The sequence below is a fragment of the Chiloscyllium punctatum genome, chromosome 3 (genome assembly GCF_047496795.1).
Source record: "Chiloscyllium punctatum isolate Juve2018m chromosome 3, sChiPun1.3, whole genome shotgun sequence".
Classification (NCBI taxonomy): domain Eukaryota; kingdom Metazoa; phylum Chordata; class Chondrichthyes; order Orectolobiformes; family Hemiscylliidae; genus Chiloscyllium; species Chiloscyllium punctatum.
The window spans coordinates 115,986,153-116,010,800 of record NC_092741.1 but is presented as its reverse complement, the minus strand read 5'-3'; the positions used below and the strand labels follow the sequence as shown (position 1 = coordinate 116,010,800).

At 39.9% G+C, this 24,648-nt stretch overlaps 1 protein-coding gene across 1 annotated transcript in view; it reads right to left on the bottom strand.

The window, feature by feature from the left end:
* Nucleotides 1-298: 298 nt before the first annotated feature.
* nup43 (nucleoporin 43) overlaps nt 299-24,648 on the bottom strand; it is a 30,236-nt gene continuing 5,886 nt past the window's right edge. The window contains exons 2-8 of the mRNA XM_072558687.1: nt 23,814-23,936; nt 21,418-21,495; nt 20,946-21,108; nt 15,192-15,327; nt 14,158-14,309; nt 3,587-3,709; nt 299-691 (exon numbers count right to left, since the gene is read on the bottom strand). Of these exons, the coding sequence (XP_072414788.1) occupies nt 468-691; nt 3,587-3,709; nt 14,158-14,309; nt 15,192-15,327; nt 20,946-21,108; nt 21,418-21,495; nt 23,814-23,936 (999 nt within the window). The 3' untranslated portion in view covers nt 299-467. The remainder of the gene's footprint in view (nt 692-3,586; nt 3,710-14,157; nt 14,310-15,191; nt 15,328-20,945; nt 21,109-21,417; nt 21,496-23,813; nt 23,937-24,648) is intronic.

Genomic DNA, 24,648 nt, shown 5'->3' with positions numbered 1-24,648 from the left:
AACTTCTATAAATCCTAATTGGAAATTGACAGTGTGGGACCACCAGATGCTTAGTGTGGGGAGAAATATTCATTCAAATCAACAACTAGTTTAGTTCTGAAAGAGCTTTGTGCTTCTGGGTTCGCATCTTGCAACTTGAATCATGGAGGTTTAAAAAGCTTGCCCTTGGGCAAATGAGTTTTATGGAACTTAATCAGTGAAAACCATCATGCCTTGATATGAATTTGCTGTTAATAGATATGGATGTAAGTCCAATTTTAGATAGTTTAGGTAAAAGACCAATGCTTTCAACCAAATATAAACCATGCAACTTTAATGATAACATTTAAAAAAAAAATAAAGCACTATGTATTTGTGCTTGTCTTTGTGCCACACTCAGGTTGGCAAGTATTTGGTTTTAAAAATAACAGTACATGTACAAGAATTTACATTTGCGGTTTGTCAAGTTTTGTTGTATGACTTGCCCATCAGAGCTCCAGATCATGGGTAATGTAGACAGCTTCTCCATCTGTTCCACATACTAACTGTTCTCCCACAACATCTAAACTATTAACTGAAAGCACATATGCTGACAGCAGGTTGCTGATATCCACTCTGCCTTTTGCAGCATCCATGGTGAGCCAGGCACAGGTCACTGATTGGTTTAAGTCGACATTGGCACCTGAGCCACTAATTGAGAAATTTCTTCTCCCTAAGAAAACACAGAAAAGGAAAATAATGAGAACAATGTTTTGTATTTATTACAATGAAAGCTTGTTCTACAGAACATTTACTGTTCAATTAACAATTTTCAGAACAACAATTGCTATGCAATTGCCCTGTGTCTTTACAATTTGGTTTCCCCATTGCAGCCAAGAGCTTGGTTTGTCGTAAAGTCACTGTATTGTTATATTTATATATACTGTCACACCAGCAACAAAAAAAACACTTTCAATCTAGGAGCAGTTTCTAATTCAGAAAGTGAAGCAATGTAACTTCTGGATTGCTCAGAATCAGGTACAGTATGTTACTGGTACAGTAGTATAGGAGGTCACAGAATCAATCTCATAATTGCCATGATGCAGAAAAGAAGTCTCTTGGACCATCATGCCTGGAGTAAATTCTAGAAACAAAAGTATTCAAATCTCACCACAGTAGCTGGAGAATTCAAACTCAACTATTAAAATTTTGAAATTTAAAAAGCAACTGGAATTCAGATTTGGATTATCTGACTCCAGATTGCAACAATACAAGGTTTACAAGAGGATCAAAAATTTTGAACTGTCTCTTTTATTTCAGTTAAAATGGAAGAAAGAAGAGGGTTCTGTGGCCTGGTCTGAATTCTGCCCAATTACAAGCCTTGTATCTTTGTTCTTAAAAAGGGACAGAAGTTGATTTACTGGGACAGAAATGTGAACATTTCACACCTCTACTTACTGTTGATAAACCTTGAATCCTCAGAGAGGATTATGAATGTCAGGTTTAATTGTTTAATCCCATTTTAAGACGTGAACATTGCTGACAAGGTGAGAATTTGTTGCCAATTTCTAATTGCCCTCAAGTTGAGGGGCTTGCTAGGCCATTTCAGACAGCAGTCAACCACATTGCTGTTATCTGGAGTCACATGTGGACCATGTCAGGTAAGGATGGTCAATTTGCTTGTCTACAAGGACAGTAGTGAACCAAATGAGTTTTTAATGACAATCATAGTCACCATCACTAACACTAGTTTCATATTCCAGATTTATTACTCAAATTTACTCTGTCGAGGTGGAGTTTGAACACAGGCCCCAGAGTATTAGTCTGGACCTCGAAGTTATTAATTCAGTGACATCACTATGCCACCATCTCCAGAAGCAGTTATATGCAAAACATCTTTTTAATTCCAAACTATGTCTAGAGGATAGCTAATTATCATTTTTACTTGGATATAAGACCTATGCAATTTACGTTTGAGGATTTGAATGAAGTTGAAAAGTGTGTCAGTCTTTGGCTTGATGAATTCTGCAATGTAACCTCTATAATGAAAGTCAGTCCTGGATGAGAAAGTATCATGTTTGATAAGGAAAAACAAAATGATCCATCTGGAGTAGTGAATGGCTTTGGATTGGTTCTAGGAGAATAAAATATCCGCTCAAAGGGCAAAGAAATGAATCGCCTTGGTGTGGTATTATCAATTGTCTTAAAGTCCCATAATACATGTTTACTGCAGTTCACGTTGCCGAGAAAGGCTATGCACTGCTTTAAATTGCACATGTGCACACAAATGGTTTTGGGGGAAGAGCAGGTCATTGGGGTTGGGGCGGTGGGGGTGTTTTTGCCACCCTCCCCATACCATCTCACCTATGGGCCCTCCTGAATGAGGGAGCCACTTCTCCATCCTTTCTCCCCACTGCTGAATGCCATTTCAAATGCAAGAGTTTCTGTGCTCATGTGCAGTGCTGCATTTGCATATGACGTAACATGTAAATTCCACATGTTATGTTTGTTATTGTGAACATGCACATTCCAGAATTAGTGTACATGCCTAGTTACCCACAGTTGGTGTTAGCAAAAGTGTTTTCTCATTGTCTTAATTTTCTACAGTAAAAGTTTTAAAATTCAAAATCTCACTGTGCAACCTTTTCAGTCAGTCATTGAATTTTTAAAAAATTATTGATGTCAATAGGTATTATAGCAAGGCAGACAGTAATGTAACTGAATCAACTGCTGGATGAAAGGAACCCAGCAGCCAGTCAGCTGTCAAATAGGTGGCTTTGCAGCACCTTCTTAGTACTTAACTCAATAACTTATGGGTAATCATGGATAGGAAATAAATGTTGGCCTGTTTGGTACAACCATATCATATTAACAAATAAAAAGCTCAGACAGCAAGAGAAGTAGAGAAGGGAAAGCAAGGTGGCAGGGCAAGCGCAAAACAAAGCAAGGAGAATGCGATAGTCTGCCTCCAGCTGCCAGAATTCCATTCTCAAACTCTTGATTTTGCTTTCCTGCTTAATACACTGCTTAAAATCTCCTTGCTCAACTGCCCTAGAAGCTCCTTAGGCTTAATTCCAGATATTGCTTGACAACGGCCCTATGGGGCACCCTGGGGTGTTTATAAAGTTAAAGGCAATACATAAATACGTTGGATGAGAAAAAGTGCACGTCAAAAGGGTGAAGCGCAGGAATTGAGAGAAAAGGGAACCTTTGTGTGAAAGATAAACAAGAGAGAGACCACACAACTGGATATTAGAATGGGGAAAAAAAGGCAAAGGGTATGTGTCACAGGAAGTCCACAGACACAACCAAAGATAGATATGAACAAGATATGTGTTTCCTGTGCATAAGAGAACAGTTCCAGCAATGTTTGAGGCCAAGTGCTAAAGTGAACTGGGTTTAGCAGCTCTCATTTTCCCTCTGGCCTCGAAGCGGAGATGGGATATCTTGAAAGTAGGTTTTTCATTACCCAAAGAATGAAGTCATCCTTTCAAATCCGTGTATTTCTTTCCACTACTTTCCCCATCTACTTTAAAAAAAAACTTCACTTAACACCTACTGACCTGCAATAAAATATTGGATTGAATACCCTAAACAATGCCAGAAATAGTGACTTCTTGGTTCATACCTTGTTGAAGAAAGGAAGGCAGATCAGGGGTGGTAACAGAAGCATTCCAATGCCACAGCGATCCATCCTCAGAGCAAGTAAACACGTGGTCAGGGTTGGACGGGTGAAAGTGAACTTCCCACACTGTTAATTAAGTAGAACATACAATGAGAAGCTTGCACTCTTTTTAACCTGACAAATTTGCAACAAATGAAATGTACCAGTGACAAACTACCACACATTGCACACAGAAGGGTCAATGACTCAGTTCATTTATCACATGCTCATCACTTCTCTGAAAGACGCACATTAAGATTACAGTATAGAAGCAGGCCAGTCAGCTCATTGTGTTCAATGCTAGTTACTCCATTGGGCCTTTGAGATATTAAGATATTGTTCAGGGCCAGGTCTAAGGAGGACATGCTTGAGGTAAATAAATTAACTTAAGAGTTAAAACCAGGCCAGAAAAATAAGCGAGAATATTGTCACACGTGCAAGATTCAGAGACACGTGCACTTACAAGGTGATCTCGTTGTGTAGAAGACTAACCCACTACTTAGAGGAAAAGGCATTTCTAGAGTACATTTCATAACCTCATGACACACGAAATGAGTTTTTAGACAATGAACCACTGTGTTACCATTTGCCCCTTAGGGTGGATGTAGAAGATCCTGAGGTACTATTTTAAAAACAAGGAAATTCTTCTCCCTTGTCCTGACTAATAATTATCTTTCAACCAAAATCACTTGACAAATATGGTCATTTTCACATTGACTGCTATATTTCAACAATGTGAAAATGACCATATCTGTCAAGTGAGTCTGGGTGAAAGATTAAGTATTAGTTAGGACAACTGGGGAGAATTTCCTTGTTTTTCAAATAGTACCTCAGGATCTTCTACATCCACCCTAAGTGGCAAACGGGACCTCAGCTTAATGTCTCAACCAAAATTTAGCATGTCTAATGCGACACAGATCAGCAATGCACTAATGTGATGCTTAAATAAAAAGTGCTTAAGTTTCTGGAGTGCAACTTTAATCCACGAAGTAGAGGCAAAAAAAATGTAGTGTTGAGCTACAGCTGATACTTCAAACTCAATGAGGAAGAGAGAAGACCCAAATATAACGACAACCTTACATATATTATTTTATTTTCAATCTAACCCTAGAAAATTATGTTGTGATGTTTTTGAAAACAAGTCAGGTTCTACATGCACACTAGTGACAACTGTTGTATCTTGACATTACTTCTCTACATCTTTGTAGTGTTGTATTCTGGAAAGCTCTTTATTAATTTTTATTCAATCTTGTAATGTATTACTCTGGTATATCCTTGCATTTTTTTTACAATGAACTGAAATGGTGATGTGATTGATTTTAAAAAATCAAACTTGACTGTTTGGGTGCGCTTTAACACACCTCCTGGCATCACATTCTGAGGCAGGACTTATCCTTGGACTTTCTGGCTAAGGTACAGACAGTAGCATTATTATATCATAAGACTCTAAATTTCTTCTTATATTTAAAATCAACCTGTAAGAATATATTATGACAGACCTCCAGAGCAGGGATTTGGAGACACACACAAACAGAAGAGTCCCTGTTTTTAATCAACTTGCTTGGACATATGACACAGCACCAGGATGTGCAAGATGTGAATTTAGACCTTCAGACTGAAAGGTAGGGACAATACCACTGTCATAAAAGCTCCAAAAGTCAAGAAGTGTCACAGAAGGTACTTAGAGTTAAACTCAATTAATGCTCTCCATGAGCAAATAGTTAAACACAGCTGATATACCATCAACATCCATTACCATTGATTTATTGTACTGCTTCTTTGACATACAGGATATGCAGAGAAATCATGCAACTAAATAACTGAAAGATTGATGTCACTATTGTAACTTCACTTGGAGGCATTACTCCCACTATCCCTATCTGAGGATCACTTGTGCTGAAACCCTCATTGTGGCTTTGACGTGTTTTGACTTGACTATTCCAACTTTGTCATGGCCAGCCTTCTATCTTGTAATCTCCATAAGTTGATTCAAAATTCTCATTGCCCCATCTTAACCTACACCATGTCCCATTCATTCATCACTCCCATGGTCTCTGCCCGACACTGGCCTCCAGCTATGGCAAAACCAAGTTTTTAAAACATCCTTGCTTTCAAATCCTTCCAAGGCCTTGACTCTCCATAACTTTGTACCATCTTCCAGCCAAGGTTCTGTGCTCGTTTGCCTAGAGTTTCTTTTGCATTTACGGCTTTAATCACTGCAATGATGAACATATGTAAAGACTGTTCCTTTTTATTTTTAAAATTGTGATCAGAAATCCTTGTTTTAAAGCCAAGGATTGCTGAAGGATTATAGCAGGCTTTGAAAGCAAATAATCACCATAATTGCTATTTTAACAGTTGCTTGTTCTAGAAGTAGTTGAAGTGTAGTTTGCAGATTGGTTGGAGTGGAAGGGTGTGTTCAAATGGAGATTCAGCCAGCAACAAGTAGCTGATTGGTCTGTGAGCTGATGGTTAGTCATCTATAGCAAAGGTCTTCTGCTTGCCAACAATTGTGATTGGCTCTCAGGTAACTGAACAGCTTAGGGCAATGAATAAGACAGTAATAAGCCATCAGGTCTTTAATAGCTCAGGAGCTGTCTCTACAGTAAAACCCACTGTCAGCTACAATATTCTTCCTTCAGCAGTTGCTGCAAGCTGTGACTTTTAATTGATGAGTCAGAGACTGTTTGTAAGTGTGAACCAACCAACAAACCTGTGCCTCCTGCAATCTAATGAGCACAGCTAGAAAAGAAAGATTGAGAAACACTTTTGATCAGCACAAGAATCATCTGAGGAAGGGTCACTGGACCAGAAACATGAATTCTGATTTCTCTTCATAGATGCCACCAGACTTGCCGAGCTTTTCCAGCAATCATCTCAGTAGATTCTACAAATGGAGACCATGGGACTACTTTTCCAGTTTTTCTCTCTGTTCATAATATCTGTTTTCTTTTTCTTGTCTATGCCTACTTGTTCATGTGAAAGATGGAGTTTATGCGGTCAGATTTTTGACTGGAAGAGTTATGCCAATAGTTGATAATTGTTTACCTAAAGTGTAGTTACTCATAATAATTAATAATAGTATTAAGTACAAAAACTTGGCCCATGCTTTCTGTCAACTTGGGTCAAAAAAATTAGGAAATTTTGAGCACTTCTCAAAATCTTTAAATTTTGTACTGATTCTGGGACTAACAGGGCTTGATTGTCAGCACATTACTACAGTGAGGTGTGAGGTGTACCCTTATCTGTCTAGACCTTAAGCTTGCAATTCTTTCCCGAAAGTTTTCTGACTCTCTGGTACCACTGCCCTCCTCCTATTTCCTCAAACCTTGTAGCCAGTTCTTAATACCTCATGTGGTTTGGTGTCAAAATTTTAATAATGTTTTTGAGGAGTGTTTTATGATGTTAATGACATAAATACACGTTGTAGTTTACAACAGAAAACTTTTTTTGCACACACTATTCTTAATTTGGGACCAACCATGCTGGGACCATTGTAGTATCAACAGGGCAGGAGAAAAGGTTTCAAACTAAATATAAAGAGAGAGAAAGGAATCAAGTGAGGGGAGATAGGGTAAAGGGAAACACATAGCAATAGAGCATATTTGATTAATGATTACAGAGGTGTTGCTGTAAGGGACAGAAAATGCAGAGTGCATCTGATTGTAAAAATGGCAAAAAACATTTAAGGCCCCGTATCTAAATGCAAGCAGCATTTGTAATGAAAGACATGAAACGTTAACACAGGTGGAGATAAATACAAAGATGATCAAGGCTGTGATCTGAATCATACTGGAATGAAGAAAAGTTGGCATGGTTCAATAGACAATAGACAATAGATGCAGGAGTAGGCCATTCTGCCCTTCGAGCCTGCACCGCCATTCAATATGATCATGGCTGATCATTCCTAATCAGTATCCTGTTCCAGCCTTATCTCCATACCCCTTGACTCCACTATCTTTAAGAGCTCTATCCAATTCTTTCTTAAATGAATCCAGAGACTGGGCCTCCACTGCCCTCTGGGGCAGAGCATTCCACACAGCCACCACTCTCTGGGTGAAGTAGTTTCTCCTCATCTCTGTCCTAAATGGTCTACCCCGTATTTTTAAGTTGTGTCCTCTGGTTCGGCACTCCCCCATCAACGGAAATATGTTCCCTCCTGCCAGAGTGTCCAGTCCTTTCATAATCCTATACGTTTCAATCAGATCCCCTCTCAGTCTTCTAAACTCAAGGGTTTACAAGCCCAATCGCTTCAGTCTTTCCGTGTAAGGCAATCCTGCCATTCCAGGAATTGACCTCGTGAACCTACGCTGCACTCCCTCAATAGCCAGAATGTCTTTCCTCAAATTTGGAGACCAGAACTGTACACAGTACTCCAGGTGTGGTCTCACCAGGGCCCTGTACAGCTGCAGAAGCACCTCTTTGCTTCTATACTCAATCCCTCTTGTTATGAAGGCCAGCATGCTATTAGCCTTCTTCACGACCTGCTGTACCTGCATGCTTGCCTTCATTGACTGGTGGACAAGAACACCCAGATCTCTCTGAACAGCCCCTTTACCTAATTTGATACCATTGAGGTAGTAATCTGCCTTCCTGTTCTTGCCACCAAAGTGGATAACCAGACATTTATCCACATTAAACTGCATCTGCCATGCATCTGCCCACTCACCTAACTTGTCCAGGTCACCCTGTAATCCCCTAACATCCTCATCACATTTCACCCTACCACCCAGCTTTGTATCATCAGCAAATTTGCTAATGTTATTGCTGATACCATCTTCTATATCATTTACATATATTGTAAAAAGCTGCGGTCCCAGCACGGATCCCTGCGGTACCCCACTGGTCACTGCCTGCCATTTCGAAATGGAGCCGTTAATCACTACCCTTTGTTTCCTATTAGCCAACCAATTCTCTATCCAATCTAGTACTTTGCCCCCAATCCCGTGCGCCCTAATTTTACTCACTAATCTCTTGTGTGGGACTTTATCAAAAGCTTTCTGAAAGTCCAGGTACAGTACATCCACTGGATCTCCCTCGTCCATCTTCCGAGTTACATCCTCAAAAAATTCAAGAAGATTAGTCAAGCATGATTTCCCCTTCATAAATCCATGCTGACTCTGTCCTATCCTGTTACTGTTATCCAGATGTGCCGTAATTTCATCCTTTATAATAGACTCCAGCATCTTTCCCACCACTGAGGTCAGACTAACTGGTCTATAATTTCCTGCTTTCTCCCGCCCACCCTTCTTAAAAAGTGGCACAACATTAGCCGCCCTCCAAGCCTCAGGAACCGACCCCGATTCTATTGAACTCTGGAAAATAATCACCAGCGCATCCACGATTTCCCGAGCCATCCCAGTACCCTGGGATGCAGGCCATCAGGTCCCGGAGACTTATCAACCTTCAGACCTAACAGTCTCTCCAACACCAAATCCTGGCAAATAGAAATTCCCTTAAGTTCAGGTCCTTCAGCCACTGTTACCTCAGGGAGATTGCTTGTGTCTTCCCCAGTGAACACAGATCTGAAGTACCCATTTAATTCCTCTGCCATTTCTTCGTTCCCAGTAATATATTCCCCTGCTTCTGTCTTCAAGGGCCCAATTTTTGTCCTAACCATTTTTTTGCCTTGGACATACCTAAAAAAGCTTTTACTATCCTCCTTTATATTCTTGGCCAGTTTACCTTCGTACCTCATTTTTTCTCTGCGTATTTCCTTCTTACTAATCCTCTGTTGTTCTTTAAAAGCTTCCCAGTCCTCCATTTTCCCGCTTATCTTCGCTAAGTTATACTTTTTCTCTTTTAACCTTATATGTTTCTTTACTTCCCTCGTCAGTCACGGCCGCCCATGTCTCCTCCTGGGATCTTTCTTCCTTTTAGGAATGAACTGATCCTGCATCTTCTGCATTATACACAGAAATATCCGCATTGTTCCTCCACGGTCTTCCCTGTTAAGGTATTGAACCATTGAACTTTGGCCAGTTGCTCCCTCATAGCTCCATATTTCCCTTTATTCAACTGAAATATTGTCACTTCAGATTGTACCCACTCCCTCTCAAATTGCAGATTGAAGCTTATTGTATTATGGTCACTACTTCCCAATCGCTCCTTCACTTCGAGGTCACTGACCAATTCTGGTTCGTTACACAATACCAGATCCAGAATCGCCTTATCCCTGGTCGCCTCCAGCAGCAGCTGCTCTAAAAAATCCATCTCTGAGGCACTCCACAAAGTCTCTTTCTTGAGGCCCGATACCATCCTGATTCTCCCAGTCTACCTGCATGTTAAAATCCCCCATAACAACTGTAGTAACATCTTTGCGACTCTGGTAATAAAGAGTTATGTGAATTTGACAGTGAACTTTAACTTGAAAGGTAAAGATAAAGAAACAATTCATAAGTTCATAAGATATAGGAGCAGAATTCAGCCATTTGGCACAGAATCTGTTCCACCATTCGATCATGTCTGACATGCTCCTCACCCTCATTTTCCTGCATCCTCCCCATAACCCTTCAACCCAGTACCAATTAAAAATCCCGAAATTTACTCACTGTCACAGCATCGACTGCACTTTGGGGTAGTGAACTCCACAGATTCATAACCCTTTGGAGATGTAGTTCCTCCTCAACTCAGTTTTAAATTTGCCACCCCTTATCCTAAGACTTTTAAGGAAATATTTACTAACTTTCAGCGAAGATTTATACCAGCATGAAAGAAGGTTCTTTGACAAGGATGGATCACCCATTGCAAAATGAGGGAGGTTAGCATTAAATTGAAAGAAATACTGTACAAATCTGCAAAGATTATTAGTAGGTCAGAGGACTGGACAGACTTTAACAACAAGTAAAGAATGACTAAAAGAAATGACTAATAAGAAAGCATAAAGCAGGTCATGAGAGAAAGCCAGGTATCAATTTAAAAATAGACAAAAGATTTTCTACAAGTATTTGAACAGAAAAAGAGTAGCTAAAGCTAGTGTTGATCAAGTAGAGACAGAGTTTAGAGCATTGATGATGAACAACATGGGTGCAGTCTTTGAACAGGCACTTTGTGCCTGTCTTTACTCTAGAAAATTTAGAAAACTTCCCAAAGATAGTTCGAAGTGGATAGGGAGGAATGAACTTCATGCATAGAATATAGAAGTTCAGAAGTCATGTTGTGGTTGTACAAGACATTGCTGAGGCCACTTTTGGAATAATGTGTTCATTTCTGGTCACCCTGCTATAGGAAGGATCTTATTAAATTAGAGAGGGTTCAAATAAGATAAACCAGGATGTTACTGGGACTGAAGTGTTGAAGTTATAAGAAGGTGGATAGACTCGGACCTTTTTTCTCCTGGAGCATAAGAGGTTGAAGGGTCACTTTATACAGGTTTTATAAAATCATGGGGGGGGAATGGATAAGGTAAATAGCAAAAGTCTTTTTCCTAGTGTAAGGAGTCCAAAAGTAGCAGGCATATTTTGGGGTGAAAGGAGAAAAATTTAAAAGCGATTTGAGGGGAAACATTTTCACATATAGCGAGGTTCTTTTGTGGACTGAACTGCCAGAGGAAGTGGTAGATGCAGGTACAGTTACAACATTTAAAAGACATTTGGGTAGGTACGTGTATTGTATAAGTTTAGAGGGATTTGAGCCAAATGCAGGCAAATAGGACTAGTTTAGTTTGGGAACTCTGATTGGCACGGATAAGTTGGACCAAAAGGTCTGTTTCTGTGCTGCATGACTCACTGACTCTAATTACCATCAGCAAGGAAAAGGTATGAGGAAAACCAGTGGACCTAAAGGTTGACAAGTCACAAAAACCAGACAGTTTGCATTTCAGGGTTTTAAAATAAGTTGCAGTACAGTTTGTAGATGCATTGATTATAGTCCTGCAGGAATATTTAGATTATAGAAGCGTCCCCTTAGTTTGGGAAATAGCAAATGGAACATTGTTACTCAAGAAAGGACGGAGACACAGTGTAAAGTAAATTATAGGGAAGGTGCATGAATCCATTATTGAGGAGGTTGTAGCAGGATACCTAGAAAATCAGAATTTAATCAGGCTAACACGGTCTATTTGAAGGGAAATCACACTGAAAGCTTATTTGACAAAGTAATACCAAGGATATAGAGGATGCTGCAGATGTGCTGCAGTTGGATTTTCAAAAGATGTTTGGCAAAATACCACATCAGCAATTGCTGCAAAAAGGTGTAGAGGCGAGTTTTGAGAAGATTTTTAGCTCAGGTCGAGGTTCTGAATATTGGTTTGCTCACTGAGCTGGAAGGTTCATTTTCACACAATTCATCACCATACTAGGTAACATCATCAGTGAGCCTCTGGACAAAGCACTGCTGATGTTTCCAGCTTTCTATTTATGTTTGGGTCGGTGTTGTCATTTCCTACGGTGATGTCATTTCGTGTTCTTTTTCTCAGGGGGGTGGTAAATGGGATCCAAGTCAATGTGTTTATTGATAGAGTTCCAGTGGAATGCCATGCTTCTAGAAATTCTCATGCATGTGTCTATTTGGCTTGTCTTAGGATGAATATGTTGTCCTCGTCAAAGTGGTGTCCTTCCTTATCTATACGTAAGGATACTAGTGAGAGAAGGTCATGTTGTTTTATGGCTAGTTGATGTTCATGTATCCTGGTGGCTAGTTTTCTGCCTGTTTGTCCAATGTAGAGTTTGTTACAGTTCTTGCACGGTATTTTGTAAATGACATTAATTTTGTTTGTTGTCTGTATAGGGTCTTTCAAGTTCATGAGCTGTTGTTGTGGTGTGTTGGTGGGTTTGTGGGCTACTGTGATGCCAAGGGGTCTGAGTAGTCTGGCAGTCATTTCTGAGATGTCTTTGATGTAGGGGACAGTAGCTAGGGTTTCTGGATGGGTTTTGTCTGCTTGTTTGGGTTTGTTGCTGAGAAATCGGTGGACCGTGTTCATTGGGTACCCATTTGTTTTGAATACACTGTACAGGTGATTTTCCTCTGTTCTGCATAGTTCCTCTGTGCTGCAGTGTGGGGTGATTCGTTGAAATAATGTTCTGATGCAGCTTCGTTTGTGGATATTGGGATGATTGCTTCTGTTGTTCAGTATTTGGTCTGTATGTGTTGTTTTCCTGTAGATGCTGGTTTGAAGTTTCCCATTGGCTGTTTGCTCTACTGTGACATCTCGGAATGGCAGTTTGTTGTTGTTTTCCTCCTCTTTAGTGAATTTTATGCCTAGAGGGTAACATTTCCATAGATAAAAGGATTGGTTTGCCAGTTTGAAGCAAAGGTATAAATGGGTAATTTTCCACTTGAAGTACACACAAAGTGCTGGTCAGCTGGTCTGGCAGCAATATGGAAACAGAAACTGAACTAACGGCTCGAGTCTAGTATAACTCTTCTATGAAACTGAAGGAAATGATAATAGGTTATATGCTGTAAAAGTGAGGGGAGGAGGAACAAGTGGAACAGATTGTAAGGTTTCCAAGAGCAAGCAAAAAGTAAAGGGTGTACTAATGATCATAGATCAGAGACCTAGAAAGGAGTAGGTATTAAGAGTATATATTAATGGGAAAAACCACATTTAAGGGCAAGCCCAAGCACACGTGTATGTGGAAAATGAGGTGTTGTTTCTTGCGACAGAAGAAATGTTCCGCAAGGTGGTCACCCAGTCTACACTTGATAGATAGATCAGTATGGAAGAGTGTGCTTGGTTTGTGGGGCACTGGCATCAATACTGGGATTATCATGATTGCATAACCAGGAAAATAAAGAGGGTATTAACCTAAATAGTGGAGGTAAGGAATCAAATTTGAGATAACAGAGTACAGACAAGGCAAGACAGAAAGATATTGATATGGAAAATAAACAGACTATAACAGGAAGAGACAAAGTATAAATGTAAGAATAAATCAATAGATAAGGCTAGAAGTTACAAAAATAACAACATGGCAAAACTAAAGACTCTATACCTGAATGCACGTAACATTCAAAACATAACAGATGAAATGAAAACTCAATTGTGTACATTACAATGAAGCAGGAAAACTCCTTGACATAAAATCACCAAAAAGCTACCAGTTGTCATTAATAACTTAACCAATTGTAATTGTGCTCTACCATTGGCGTATGTGCAAATAGGGCCTATGATTTATGCATTTTGGATCCGTTTGACAATGCTGATATTCACGTTGCATGTTTCCTCCTGAGCATCATTCATCTCACCCACTGAGCATATTCTATTTTTTGTCTTCATGCAGTCGTCTAGTTTCTCCTTAAATACATTTATAGCATTTGTCTCAAAATCTCCAGTGGTATCTCATTCCATATTCTTACCACTCTAAATAATGGCACTTCTGAAAATAATTCAATGAAATATAAATGCATTTCTACTATATAGCCTCCATGTTAATTCTGGATCAATGCCCAATCACTTGCCCTACCCCTCCCAAACCGTCTGAAAAACAGGACTAATGGAAGTGATTTTAAAACGCACAAGTTCAGAGATCAAAAACTAAAACTCAAAATTCAACATGTTAGAAGGTGGGAAATATAACACGAAGCAAACATACTTTCTGCAGAATGAGCATCCAGTAAAGAGATGGGTATACTTCCTTGTCTGACATCCCAGATACAAAATGTTCCATCCTGTCCACCTGTCGCTACTATGTGCTGCTGGTTCGGATGTCTGTCTACACAGTGCAGTGGCACCCGATCACCCGTCCTGGGAATCAACAAACAGTGAAATTAACAAGAAAATTATACAAAGAATAAGTGGAGACTTAATAATTTTTGTGCTATAGCAACCATTATTCCAGACTAACTGGAGATCTTAAAATAATGAAAAGATTTCATAGGGTAGTTATGGAGAAAATATTAATACTAATATTAGTTGTAAAATATTAAGATCCAGGTACATAATTGTAAAAATTCTGCTTGCAGAAATGTTTAAAAAACAGATTCAATCTTTTCTAGTTGATGTTACACATTTGATACCGGCTAAAGCTTCAGTGATCTATCCAGTACTAACTGCCGAAGCTAGAAGGCTACAGATTTAAGGAACTGTGTCTTCAGAATGAAGGGTAGGCCTCCAATCTCCTTTCATGATGAATGTCTTTGAAAAGTTGCAAGCAGGGAAGGTATTCCATTGACTTGTACACAATTGCGTTTTCCTGGAACAGTGAGAGCAAAAGCAGACACCACCAAGCACCCAATGAGTTCTGAATTAAGGGACAATTGTTTGACAACAATGTTTTGATTGGCTCTTAACCAGGTCTTATCCTAAAAAAGAGAGACTGGACTCAAAATATTAACTATTTTTCTCTCTCCACAATACTGCCAAGTCTGCTGAGTTTCTCCAGCATTTTCTGTTTTTGTTCCAGATGTTCAGTATCTGCAAAATTTGCCTATATTTGAAGTATATAAGAAGTTCTTCTGTCTCTCTCCTCACTACCATTTGATTTTGAAGAATACAGCAGATACTCAGCGTTCTGAAATGTCTAGGATTGCAATTGAATATGTACATTTTCTGTTTTGTTGCACACAGTCTTGCATCATCTATTACAGTTTTGTAAAGAGAAGACAAAATAACAATGGTTGAACTTACAAAGAATATATCTGACGAGGCTTATTTCCTGGCTGTCTGAAGTCCCAAATTTTCAACTGTCCTATTGAATTGACTGTCAAAACTTCTGTAGTTCGCAGGAAGGTGACTGCATTCAGTGAACTACTATCAGCATTGTCTGGAAGGAGAAGGGGTAATAAGCCATGGTTATACAGTCCATTGTCAAAGCCTCTAACACTAAATTGAAGACAAGCTTGCAAAAGTCATTGTCACGGTTGACGACTAGTAGTGACTTCTCAGACAGGCAAATTGTTTGAAGTATGTTTTACATACAAAAGGCTTTAGAGCAGTATCAGAGATATCACAAAATCTCTAGCAAGAGCTAAGCCTGAGTCAGAGTGCAACAGACAGAGAGAGAAAGAGAAATCAAGCATGGCATCACAGGGAAAGAGGCAAGCGATTGGTGTGTGAATAGCAACACTTAAATGATGAAAATAAAGTATCTATTCACATTTTTAAAAACAGCTGATTGGCTGTAGTGGAGTTATTAAAATTAAATAAATTAACACATAATAAAGATAGCAGATAAATTCCAACGCCAGTGTGATCCACGTCAGATACAGCTATAGTAGATGTCTGCTGCTATGGATGTTTGGCTCAGTTTAATCAGCTGGAGTGTGATGATGCTGTCACTTTAACAAGGTTATTTTGTCCTTGGGTTTTTTTCCCAAGAGAGGTTGTAAGGGCAGAGGTGCAGAAATGTCTGGAAAGACTGTAGTTTAATAGTGGCAGGGGTATGGCTAGTTCTTCCAGTTTAAATTTTTTCTCGTTTAGTCATAACAGTGAGAAGCTGCTGCAGTCCGGAGAAAGGTTCCAAGTTTCAGCAGATGATTTTTGACTGGCTTTTCTCTCTGAAATCTCTCCTACCTGAAAGAACTTGTGTTTGGGAATTGGAACAGCTCCTTAGTTAAGTTACAGTAACGACTCGGTTGAGTTTTCAAATAGTTAAGTTATTCTAAATTTTGTTTTCTTTTGCTTGTGTTTCAACTGGAGTGTTTTATTAAATTCAGTGGTCTGACCAACTGCATCACACCTGGAAAATCCACTCACATCTACCTCTAAAACAAAAAAAAGAGTTAGGAGCTAGGCTACCTTCTTTACATATTTTGAGGGAGGTCTGGCCTGGTCCACAACAAGAAGCTGCAGTCAATCAGCAACATTATGGAGTGAATAAGGACATCATGGCAGCCATCTAGGGACAGGGCTAGATTCATGGGAGCAGATTAGAATTGGTTCTTGCTGTGCTGTTGGGTGAGTCTCTTAAATGCTTAAAGTCTTTTCTGTTCTTAACTTTTAACATAGCATTGTGGTAAAATTAATAAAATTGTTAGAAGGCAACAATAAAAGTGAGTGAATAATGAAGTAAATAATTAAGGTTAATTAAGAATGGCAATTCAGCTGGTATGTCAAGGCTATAGCATGTGGGAGCACCTGGATGCTATTGTGATCCAGGGCAAAAATGCTAGCAGTCAACATGTTTGAAGATCAAGCAGCTTTAGCTCAGAGTTTGAGCGCTAAAATACAGGCACTGTAATACATAAAGCGAGCATGACATTTACCTAGATTCTTTGTCCTGAGGAACTTGCATCACTTAGGATAGGGTCAGTGGTTGGGGACAGGAGGGTGCGACTGTGAATAAGGGGACACTAAGGGTAAAAAGACCCTCATGGGAGTCATCTACAGGCCCCCAAACAGTAGTCTGGATGTTGGAGGTAAGTTGAATCAGGAGCTGAAATTGGCTTGTTGCAAAGATGTTACTACAGTTGTTATGGGGGATTTTAACATGCAGGTAGACTGGGTGAATCAGGATGGTATCGGGCCTCAAGAAAGAGACTTTGTGGAGTGCCTCAGAGATGGATTTTTAGAGCAGCTGGTGCTGGAGCCGACCAGGGATAAGGCGATTCTGGATCTGGTATTGTGTAACGAACCAGAATTGGTCAGTGACCTCGAAGTGAAGGAGCCATTGGGAAGTAGTGACCATAATACAATAAGCTTCAATCTGCAATTTGAGAGGGAGTGGGTACAATCTGAAGTGACAATATTTCAGTTGAATAAAGGGAAATATGGAGCTATGAGGGAGCAACTGGCCAAAGTTCAATGGTTTAATACCTTAACAGGGAAGACCGTGGAGGAACAATGGCGGATATTTCTGTGTATAATGCAGAAGATGCAGGATCAGTTCATTCCTAAAAGGAAGAAAGATCCCAGGAGGAGACATGGGCGGCCGTGGCTGACAAGGGAAGTAAAGAAACATATAAGGTTAAAAGAGAAAAAGTATAACTTAGCGAAGATAAGCGGGAAAACGGAGGACTGGGAAGCTTTTAAAGAACAACAGAGGATTAGTAAGAAGGAAATACGCAGAGAAAAAATGAGGTACGAAGGTAAACTGGCCAAGAATATAAAGGAGGATAGTAAAAGCTTTTTTAGGTATGTCCAAGGCAAAAAAATGGTTAGGACAAAAATTGGGCCCTTGAAGACAGAAGCAGGGGAATATATTACTGGGAACGAAGAAATGGCAGAGGAATTAAATGGGTACTTCAGATCTGTGTTCACTGGGGAAGACACAAGCAATCTCCCTGAGGTAACAGTGGCTGAAGGACCTGAACTTAAGGGAATTTCTATTTGCCAGGATTTGGTGTTGGAGAGACTGTTAGGTCTGAAGGTTGATAAGTCTCCGGGACCTGATGGCCTGCATCCCAGGGTACTGAAGGAGGTGGCTCGGGAAATCGTGGATGCGCTGGTGATTATTTTCCAGAGTTCAATAGAATCGTGGTTGGTTCCTGAGGATTGGAGGGCGGCTAATGTTGTGCCACTTTTTAAGAAGGGTGGGCGGGAGAAAGCAGGAAATTATAGACCAGTTAGTCTGACCTCAGTGGTGGGAAAGATGCTGGAGTCTATTATAAAGGATGAAATTACGGCACATCTGGATAATAGTAACAGGATAGGACAGAGTCAGCATGGATTTATGAAGGGGAAATCATGCTTGACTAATCTTCTTGAATTTTTTGAGGATGTAACTCGGAAGATGGACGAGGGAGATCCAGTGGATGTACTGTACCTGGACTTTCAGAAAGCTTTTGATAAAGTCCCACACAAGAGGTTAGTGAGTAAAATTAGGGCGCACGGGATTGGGGGCAAAGTACTAGATTGGATAGAGAATTGGTTGGCTAATAGGAAACAAAGGGTAGTGATTAACGGCTCCATTTCGAAATGGCAGGCAGTGACCAGTGGGGTACCGCAGGGATCCGTGCTGGGACCGCAGCTTTTTACAATATATGTAAATGATATAGAAGATGGTATCAGCAATAACATTAGCAAATTTGCTGATGACACAAAGCTAGGTGGTAGGGTGAAATGTGATGAGGATGTTAGGGGATTACAGGGTGACCTGGACAAGTTAGGTGAGTGGGCAGATGCATGGCAGATGCAGTTTAATGTGGATAAATGTCTGGTTATCCACTTTGGTGGCAAGAACAGGAAGGCAGATTACTACCTCAATGGTATCAAATTAGGTAAAGGGGCTGTTCAGAGAGATCTGGGTGTTCTTGTCCACCAGTCAATGAAGGCAAGCATGCAGGTACAGCAGGTCGTGAAGAAGGCTAATAGCATGCTGGCCTTCATAACAAGAGGGATTGAGTATAGAAGCAAAGAGGTGCTTCTGCAGCTGTACAGGGCCCTGGTGAGACCACACCTGGAGTACTGTGTACAGTTCTGGTCTCCAAATTTGAGGAAAGACATTCTGGCTATTGAGGGAGTGCAGCGTAGGTTCACGAGGTCAATTCCTGGAATGGCAGGATTGCCTTACACGGAAAGACTGAAGCGACTGGGCTTGTATACCCTTGAGTTTAGAAGACTGAGAGGGGATCTGATTGAAACGTATAGGCTTATGAAAGGACTGGACACTCTGGCAGGAGGGAACATATTTCCGTTGATGGGGGAGTGCCGAACCAGAGGACACAACTTAAAAATACGGGGTAGACCATTTAGGACAGAGATGAGGAGAAACTACTTCACCCAGAGAGTGGTGGCTGTGTGGAATGCTCTGCCCCAGAGGGCAGTGGAGGCCCAGTCTCTGGATTCTTTTAAGAAAGAATTGGATAGAGCTCTTAAAGATAGTGGAGTCAAGGGGTATGGAGATAAGGCTGGAACAGGATACTGATTAGGAATGATCAGCCATGATCATATTGAATGGCGGTGCAGGCTCGAAGGGCAGAATGGCCTACTCCTGCATCTATTGTCTATTGTCTATTGACCCAGAAGGCCAAAAGGCAGAAGTGTCAGCCTATGCATCATCCAGTAGGGATCCTACTACCTTATTTGGATGAAAGCAGGGACTGCAGAGTGGATGGCCAAACTGACTCTATACCATTCATATCTGGAGAACTAACAAGAATTGTTGTGGTAGTAGTTGAAGGTAGAAAAATAGATTTAAAAATTACTTTACATAAAAATACAATGGGTGATTTGGTGTAAAAAAAGCCTGTTCGGTTGTAAAGGAGCGCTTTTGAATAGATATTAAAAGAGTAATCAAATTGGCCCAGTTGAGGAGTTCAGAGGAAGCTTTTGAAATAGGTTTTTAGAGCAGCATGTTCTAAGGCCAATCAGATAGCAGTTTATGTTAGATTTCTTTTTGTGCAATGCGACAGGATTAGTTAATAGTCTGAGTGTTATGGTACCCTTAGATATCAGTGACTGGTATTGTACAACAATATGGGATTAACTAATGAATTTGCAGTGGATGCATACGTCAGTAGCAACAACCAATATATTATTTGTTTTACATTTAATTTGAGGGAGCTAAGGATGGATGGAAGACTAGGATTTTAAGCGAAGTTATGAGATGACGAACACAGCGCTGGCTAAAGTAGACTGGCAAATTGGATTAACTGATTGCACAATGGAGATACTAATGACAGGCATTTAAGAGGATATTCAGAATATACAGAATAGACTCATTCCAAAGAGAAAGACAAACTCTAAAGGGAGAACATTCGCTACATGGATAACTAAAACTGTTGTGGAAAGTATTAATCTCAACTACAAAGCATATAATTACGCAAATATAAATGCTTACTACCCAACCTGCTCCCCCTTGCTGAATCCTCCCCCACACCACCTCTCCCCTGCCATCTCAGACTCTGTCTTTGTGCTGAGGTCCTACCATCTACCTCACCCAACACAAATACCTCTGCCTCCATCCTCACATTGTGTTTTCGCCCTCAAAAACCTCAAATGCACCCTTCCATTATGAAGCAAGCACCATCGCATCCTAGCCACCCTTGCAGGCCTGAGGAAGCAAATGTGGCTGTGGTACCGAGTTTGTTTCACAACATGGTTGAAGAGCTTCAGAGCAGAGGAAATGACCTGGGAGTTGCAGTGGGAGAGGGAATCCCTGAGATTCTTGTAGAGAGAGGAGGAAAACTTCTTCAAGGCAGGCATCCTTGCAAGAGGATTCGCAGTAGGGTTAAAATCATCAAGGGTTTCAGCATCTGCAGTCATTGTTTTTACCCTTGCAAACCTACCTGCCCGGAGGTAGGAGAGACATCATCTTATTGTTTGGCAGCCAACCTATACAAAACAGAGCCTCACGTTTCCAAAATTACAACAGCAAAACTTCAAAAGTATTTTGTTGTCTGTAAGGTGTTTAGGGACATTTGGAAGTCCTGAAAGGCATTATATAATCTCAAGGTAGTTTTATCAAGAGCGTAAAATTTTTAAAATTTCCTTTGCACCCACCTATAGTCCGCACAGGTTCCTTTTGGTCAGCTTGTAAATGGTTAATCCGACCATCCTCCCCGACAGAGATGATCTCAGGACCATTACAGACCAGGCTGGTACAGGGAGCGTTACTGTGGGAATGATAGTGGGCACGTTCCCATTCCTGAAGGATTGAAAGTTTCTGTGGGGGTTTGGTGCAGAAAACACAAAAATCAAGTGCGTGAATTAGGCCAAGGGCCCCTTAGAATATGATATGGGGTCTGGCAAAGCCAAAATGTGTTGCTTTGAAGAATGATTTACATCCATTTTGAAACTGTAAAGGATGGGCATTTTTTTTCATTTCAGTAACTGATCATATTCTACAAAATATAGTAAGATCAATATCATGACACTTCATGATGTAGAACAGGAGAACATTGAACAAACTTTCCCTCTGCAAATTCTCTAATTCTTTAAATAATGTAAAAATTTCCATATATAGTTTCTTTACCTGGTCATTCAGATGACAACGGAATAAAATGACACTTCCTGTTGAAGAAGCAGTAATAATCCTTTCCTGATCCAGAAACTATAAAAGAAGGCAAGTCATAATTAATCCTATTACTCGTTGACTTCGGACTTAGAGGAAGAAAGTTGAGAACGAGAGAAAAAAGTATGCAGTAACAGTTGTACGTGAACACAAATTTATAACACATACATAATCTAAGATGGTATTCACATAATCATTAGGTCCTTGGTTTCGAATTTCTGTAGACATTGGGCATTCCTTATATATGGTTACAATTGGTTCTGCTACAAATCATATTTTTTTAACATGAATTGGCTTTAACACGATTGAAGAATTTAGACTGTTATTTGTGGAACGCGAACCTTTCTTACCTGTATTGGCTATTAACATGATTCTGACCCCATTAGTTTAAATGGTGCCGCTATTACGCAAATTTCTTATAACACGAGAATGGAATTATCATGATATATTAGAACTGAGTAGTTTCTACAGTACAAATACTTAGAGTAGAAACAGAGAGTCGACTTTTTAAAAATATTCTTTTGTGGAATGTGGGTACTGTGGAAAAGGCCAGTTGTTGTTGCCCATCCCTAGCGAAGATGATCCATCTTCTTTAATATCTGCTGTCCATCTGGTTAGACACAACCAAATGGTTTGTACAGCCATTTCAGGAGTGAAGGTCAGAGTCAATCAGATTGCTGTGTCTGGAGTTGCATGCAGGCCAGATGGGTAAGGATGGCAGATTTCTTACTGATTTTTCTGATAATGATCAAAGTTTCATGATAGCATCGCTGAGATTAGGTTTCAGTTCCAGATTTATTAACTAATAAAATTTATTAACCAACTCAATGTATGTTCTACTAGCTTTTGTGGTGGGATTTGAAGGAGCATTAGCCTCCACTTGGCCTTGCTGCTTCACGGCTTCTCACATCCCCAATGGATTTTATTTGCTGGAATTCAAAAGGCTCTTCTACATGTACTGCACTGGAAAACACTTTGGCAATTCAATTTCAGCAATGGCTTGGCCCAGATTTATCACAGAGCTTATTGTTGAGATTAAACAAAAAGTAGAAATGATGATAAAGAACACTCTTCTGGATTTTTAAGAAAGGAAAGTCAGTTATATATTTAAATAGCATGTGAAATTCTATTCAACAGATTTGGAAGTTTTTAAATGGAGATAGAAGACCAAATGACTGTCACCTAAGCTGTCAGCCGTTCCCTCAGTGCTCTTCAAGAAATGAAACCCATTAACCTTGCCACCTGTAACTAAGAGGTTACATTCACATTGCGTGGATGACTCTTCCTTACTTTTAAAGATGACCTTCTTGCCTAGACCAAGCCAAGAATTTGGTATAAAAAAAAACACTATCTCGGCTCCAGGTCTTATGTGCCTATGTGGGTGCAGTAACATTGGTCTGAAATTATGGCAACACTTAACTCTGCATAGTTACATCACTATTCATAATCAATGGTACTTACCTCTGTCAGATTCAAGATAAGATGTCAAGTCTTTATGCAACATCCAGAAATCATTTTGTCCTTGGAACATATTTCTCTGGATGGGAAGGATTGGATAACCGCCCCATCCAGTGTGTTTAAAGACTGCATTACTGGGAATTATTTGGAGTCGGGAGATTGTAGGAAGGTGGATGGACATGTTGGTTGATGCAATGAGGCTTCTCCAGAAAGTTGCAGAGAATTGGGGGAATTTGGTTGTGAGGAAAGATTGAGACTGTTCTACTTTTATCATCGAAGGTTAGGTGATCAAAGTAGTGTTTTTCTAAAACCAGAGACTTTGATAAAGTTGAGGAGAAAAATCTCTCTAGTGAATGGGCAAGTAACTAGGGTCTGTAATTCAAAAATCATTGGGAAAATATCTGGAGAGGGAATGTGGAGAAATGTTTTTGACTCAATTGTCAGGATCTTTTTGAAAAGGCAGTGGATGCTGATTTATGAATAATTTCAAAAAGGTGTTGTTCAGGGCTCAGAGGACAAGGAACTTACAAAGATGGCAGGGAAACATGCAGGGTTGTTGGGTGAAGCGCAATTCTCCTTTGAAGAATCAGGACAGACATAAATGGCTTCCTTGTGTATTGCAGATTTTCATGATTCTATGAATAAACTAAAGCTAAAAATTCTGCCCCAGTTTTAATTCACTTTGGTCCAATGGTGTCAGCTTTCATCTTGTAACCAACACAATTTTTTCAATGAAAGTTCAACACAGGTAATACCATGTGACTTAGAAAATAATACCAGTTACTAGTAGACTGTTGCAACAGTATTTAAATTGGAGTCTGGTGGGGTGGGATGGGGAAAGGAATATAAGTGAAGCAAGCTGTGCAGTCTTTTTAAAGCTTTACTACAACTTCAGTTACCTGTAGATCCATCACGTCACCTTGGTGGTTGATCGAACACAAGGGCTTAGGGTCCTCCAAGAACAGCTGATCTGTTTCAATGCCTTCAGTGTTACTTGTTTCCCAAAGGCACACTTTGTTTTGCTGCATAGGAGGAAGTGCAAAAATTTGCATTTTAGAGATTTCAGAAAAATGTAATTGTTTCAATACAACCCTCAACAAGTCTGGACCAAGAGTGTGGAACTGACTGTAGAAACAGTAAAAACGAATAGTGTAAACCCCAAGTGAGAGGCAAGAGATGAACGTATGAGAACAAAATAATGAATTATGGCATTTTCCTCTGAATAAGAATCCATTCAGCCCATCATAGCAATGCTGGTTTTTTGAAAGTTTGTCCAGTTAGTCCGACTTTCCCTGCTCTTTCCTCACAGCCTTGTACACTTTTCCTTTTTAAAATGTTTATCCAATTGCCTTTGGAAATTTACCACGCCACCACTTTGTCAGGTAGTGCATTCCAGATCTTACTGCCTTGCATAAAATCAAATTCTCATTCTCCTTCTGATTCTTGATAAATATCTTAAATTGTGTCATCAAATTACCAGCTATGCTACAATTGAAAACACTTGCTCTTTATATACTTTATCAGAATGTTACATAATTTTGAACTACTCCACTCAATCTCCGTGTATTCCTTTTTGCTTCAAGAATAATCCCAGTTCCTGCGGATTCTCTGTATAAATGAAGGCTCTCAACCTTGACACCAGTTGAGTAAATCTCCTCTGTATCCTCTCCAAGCTCTTTATTCATTCCCTAAGGTACAATATCCAGATTTTAAAACAAATCACTCCAATGATTT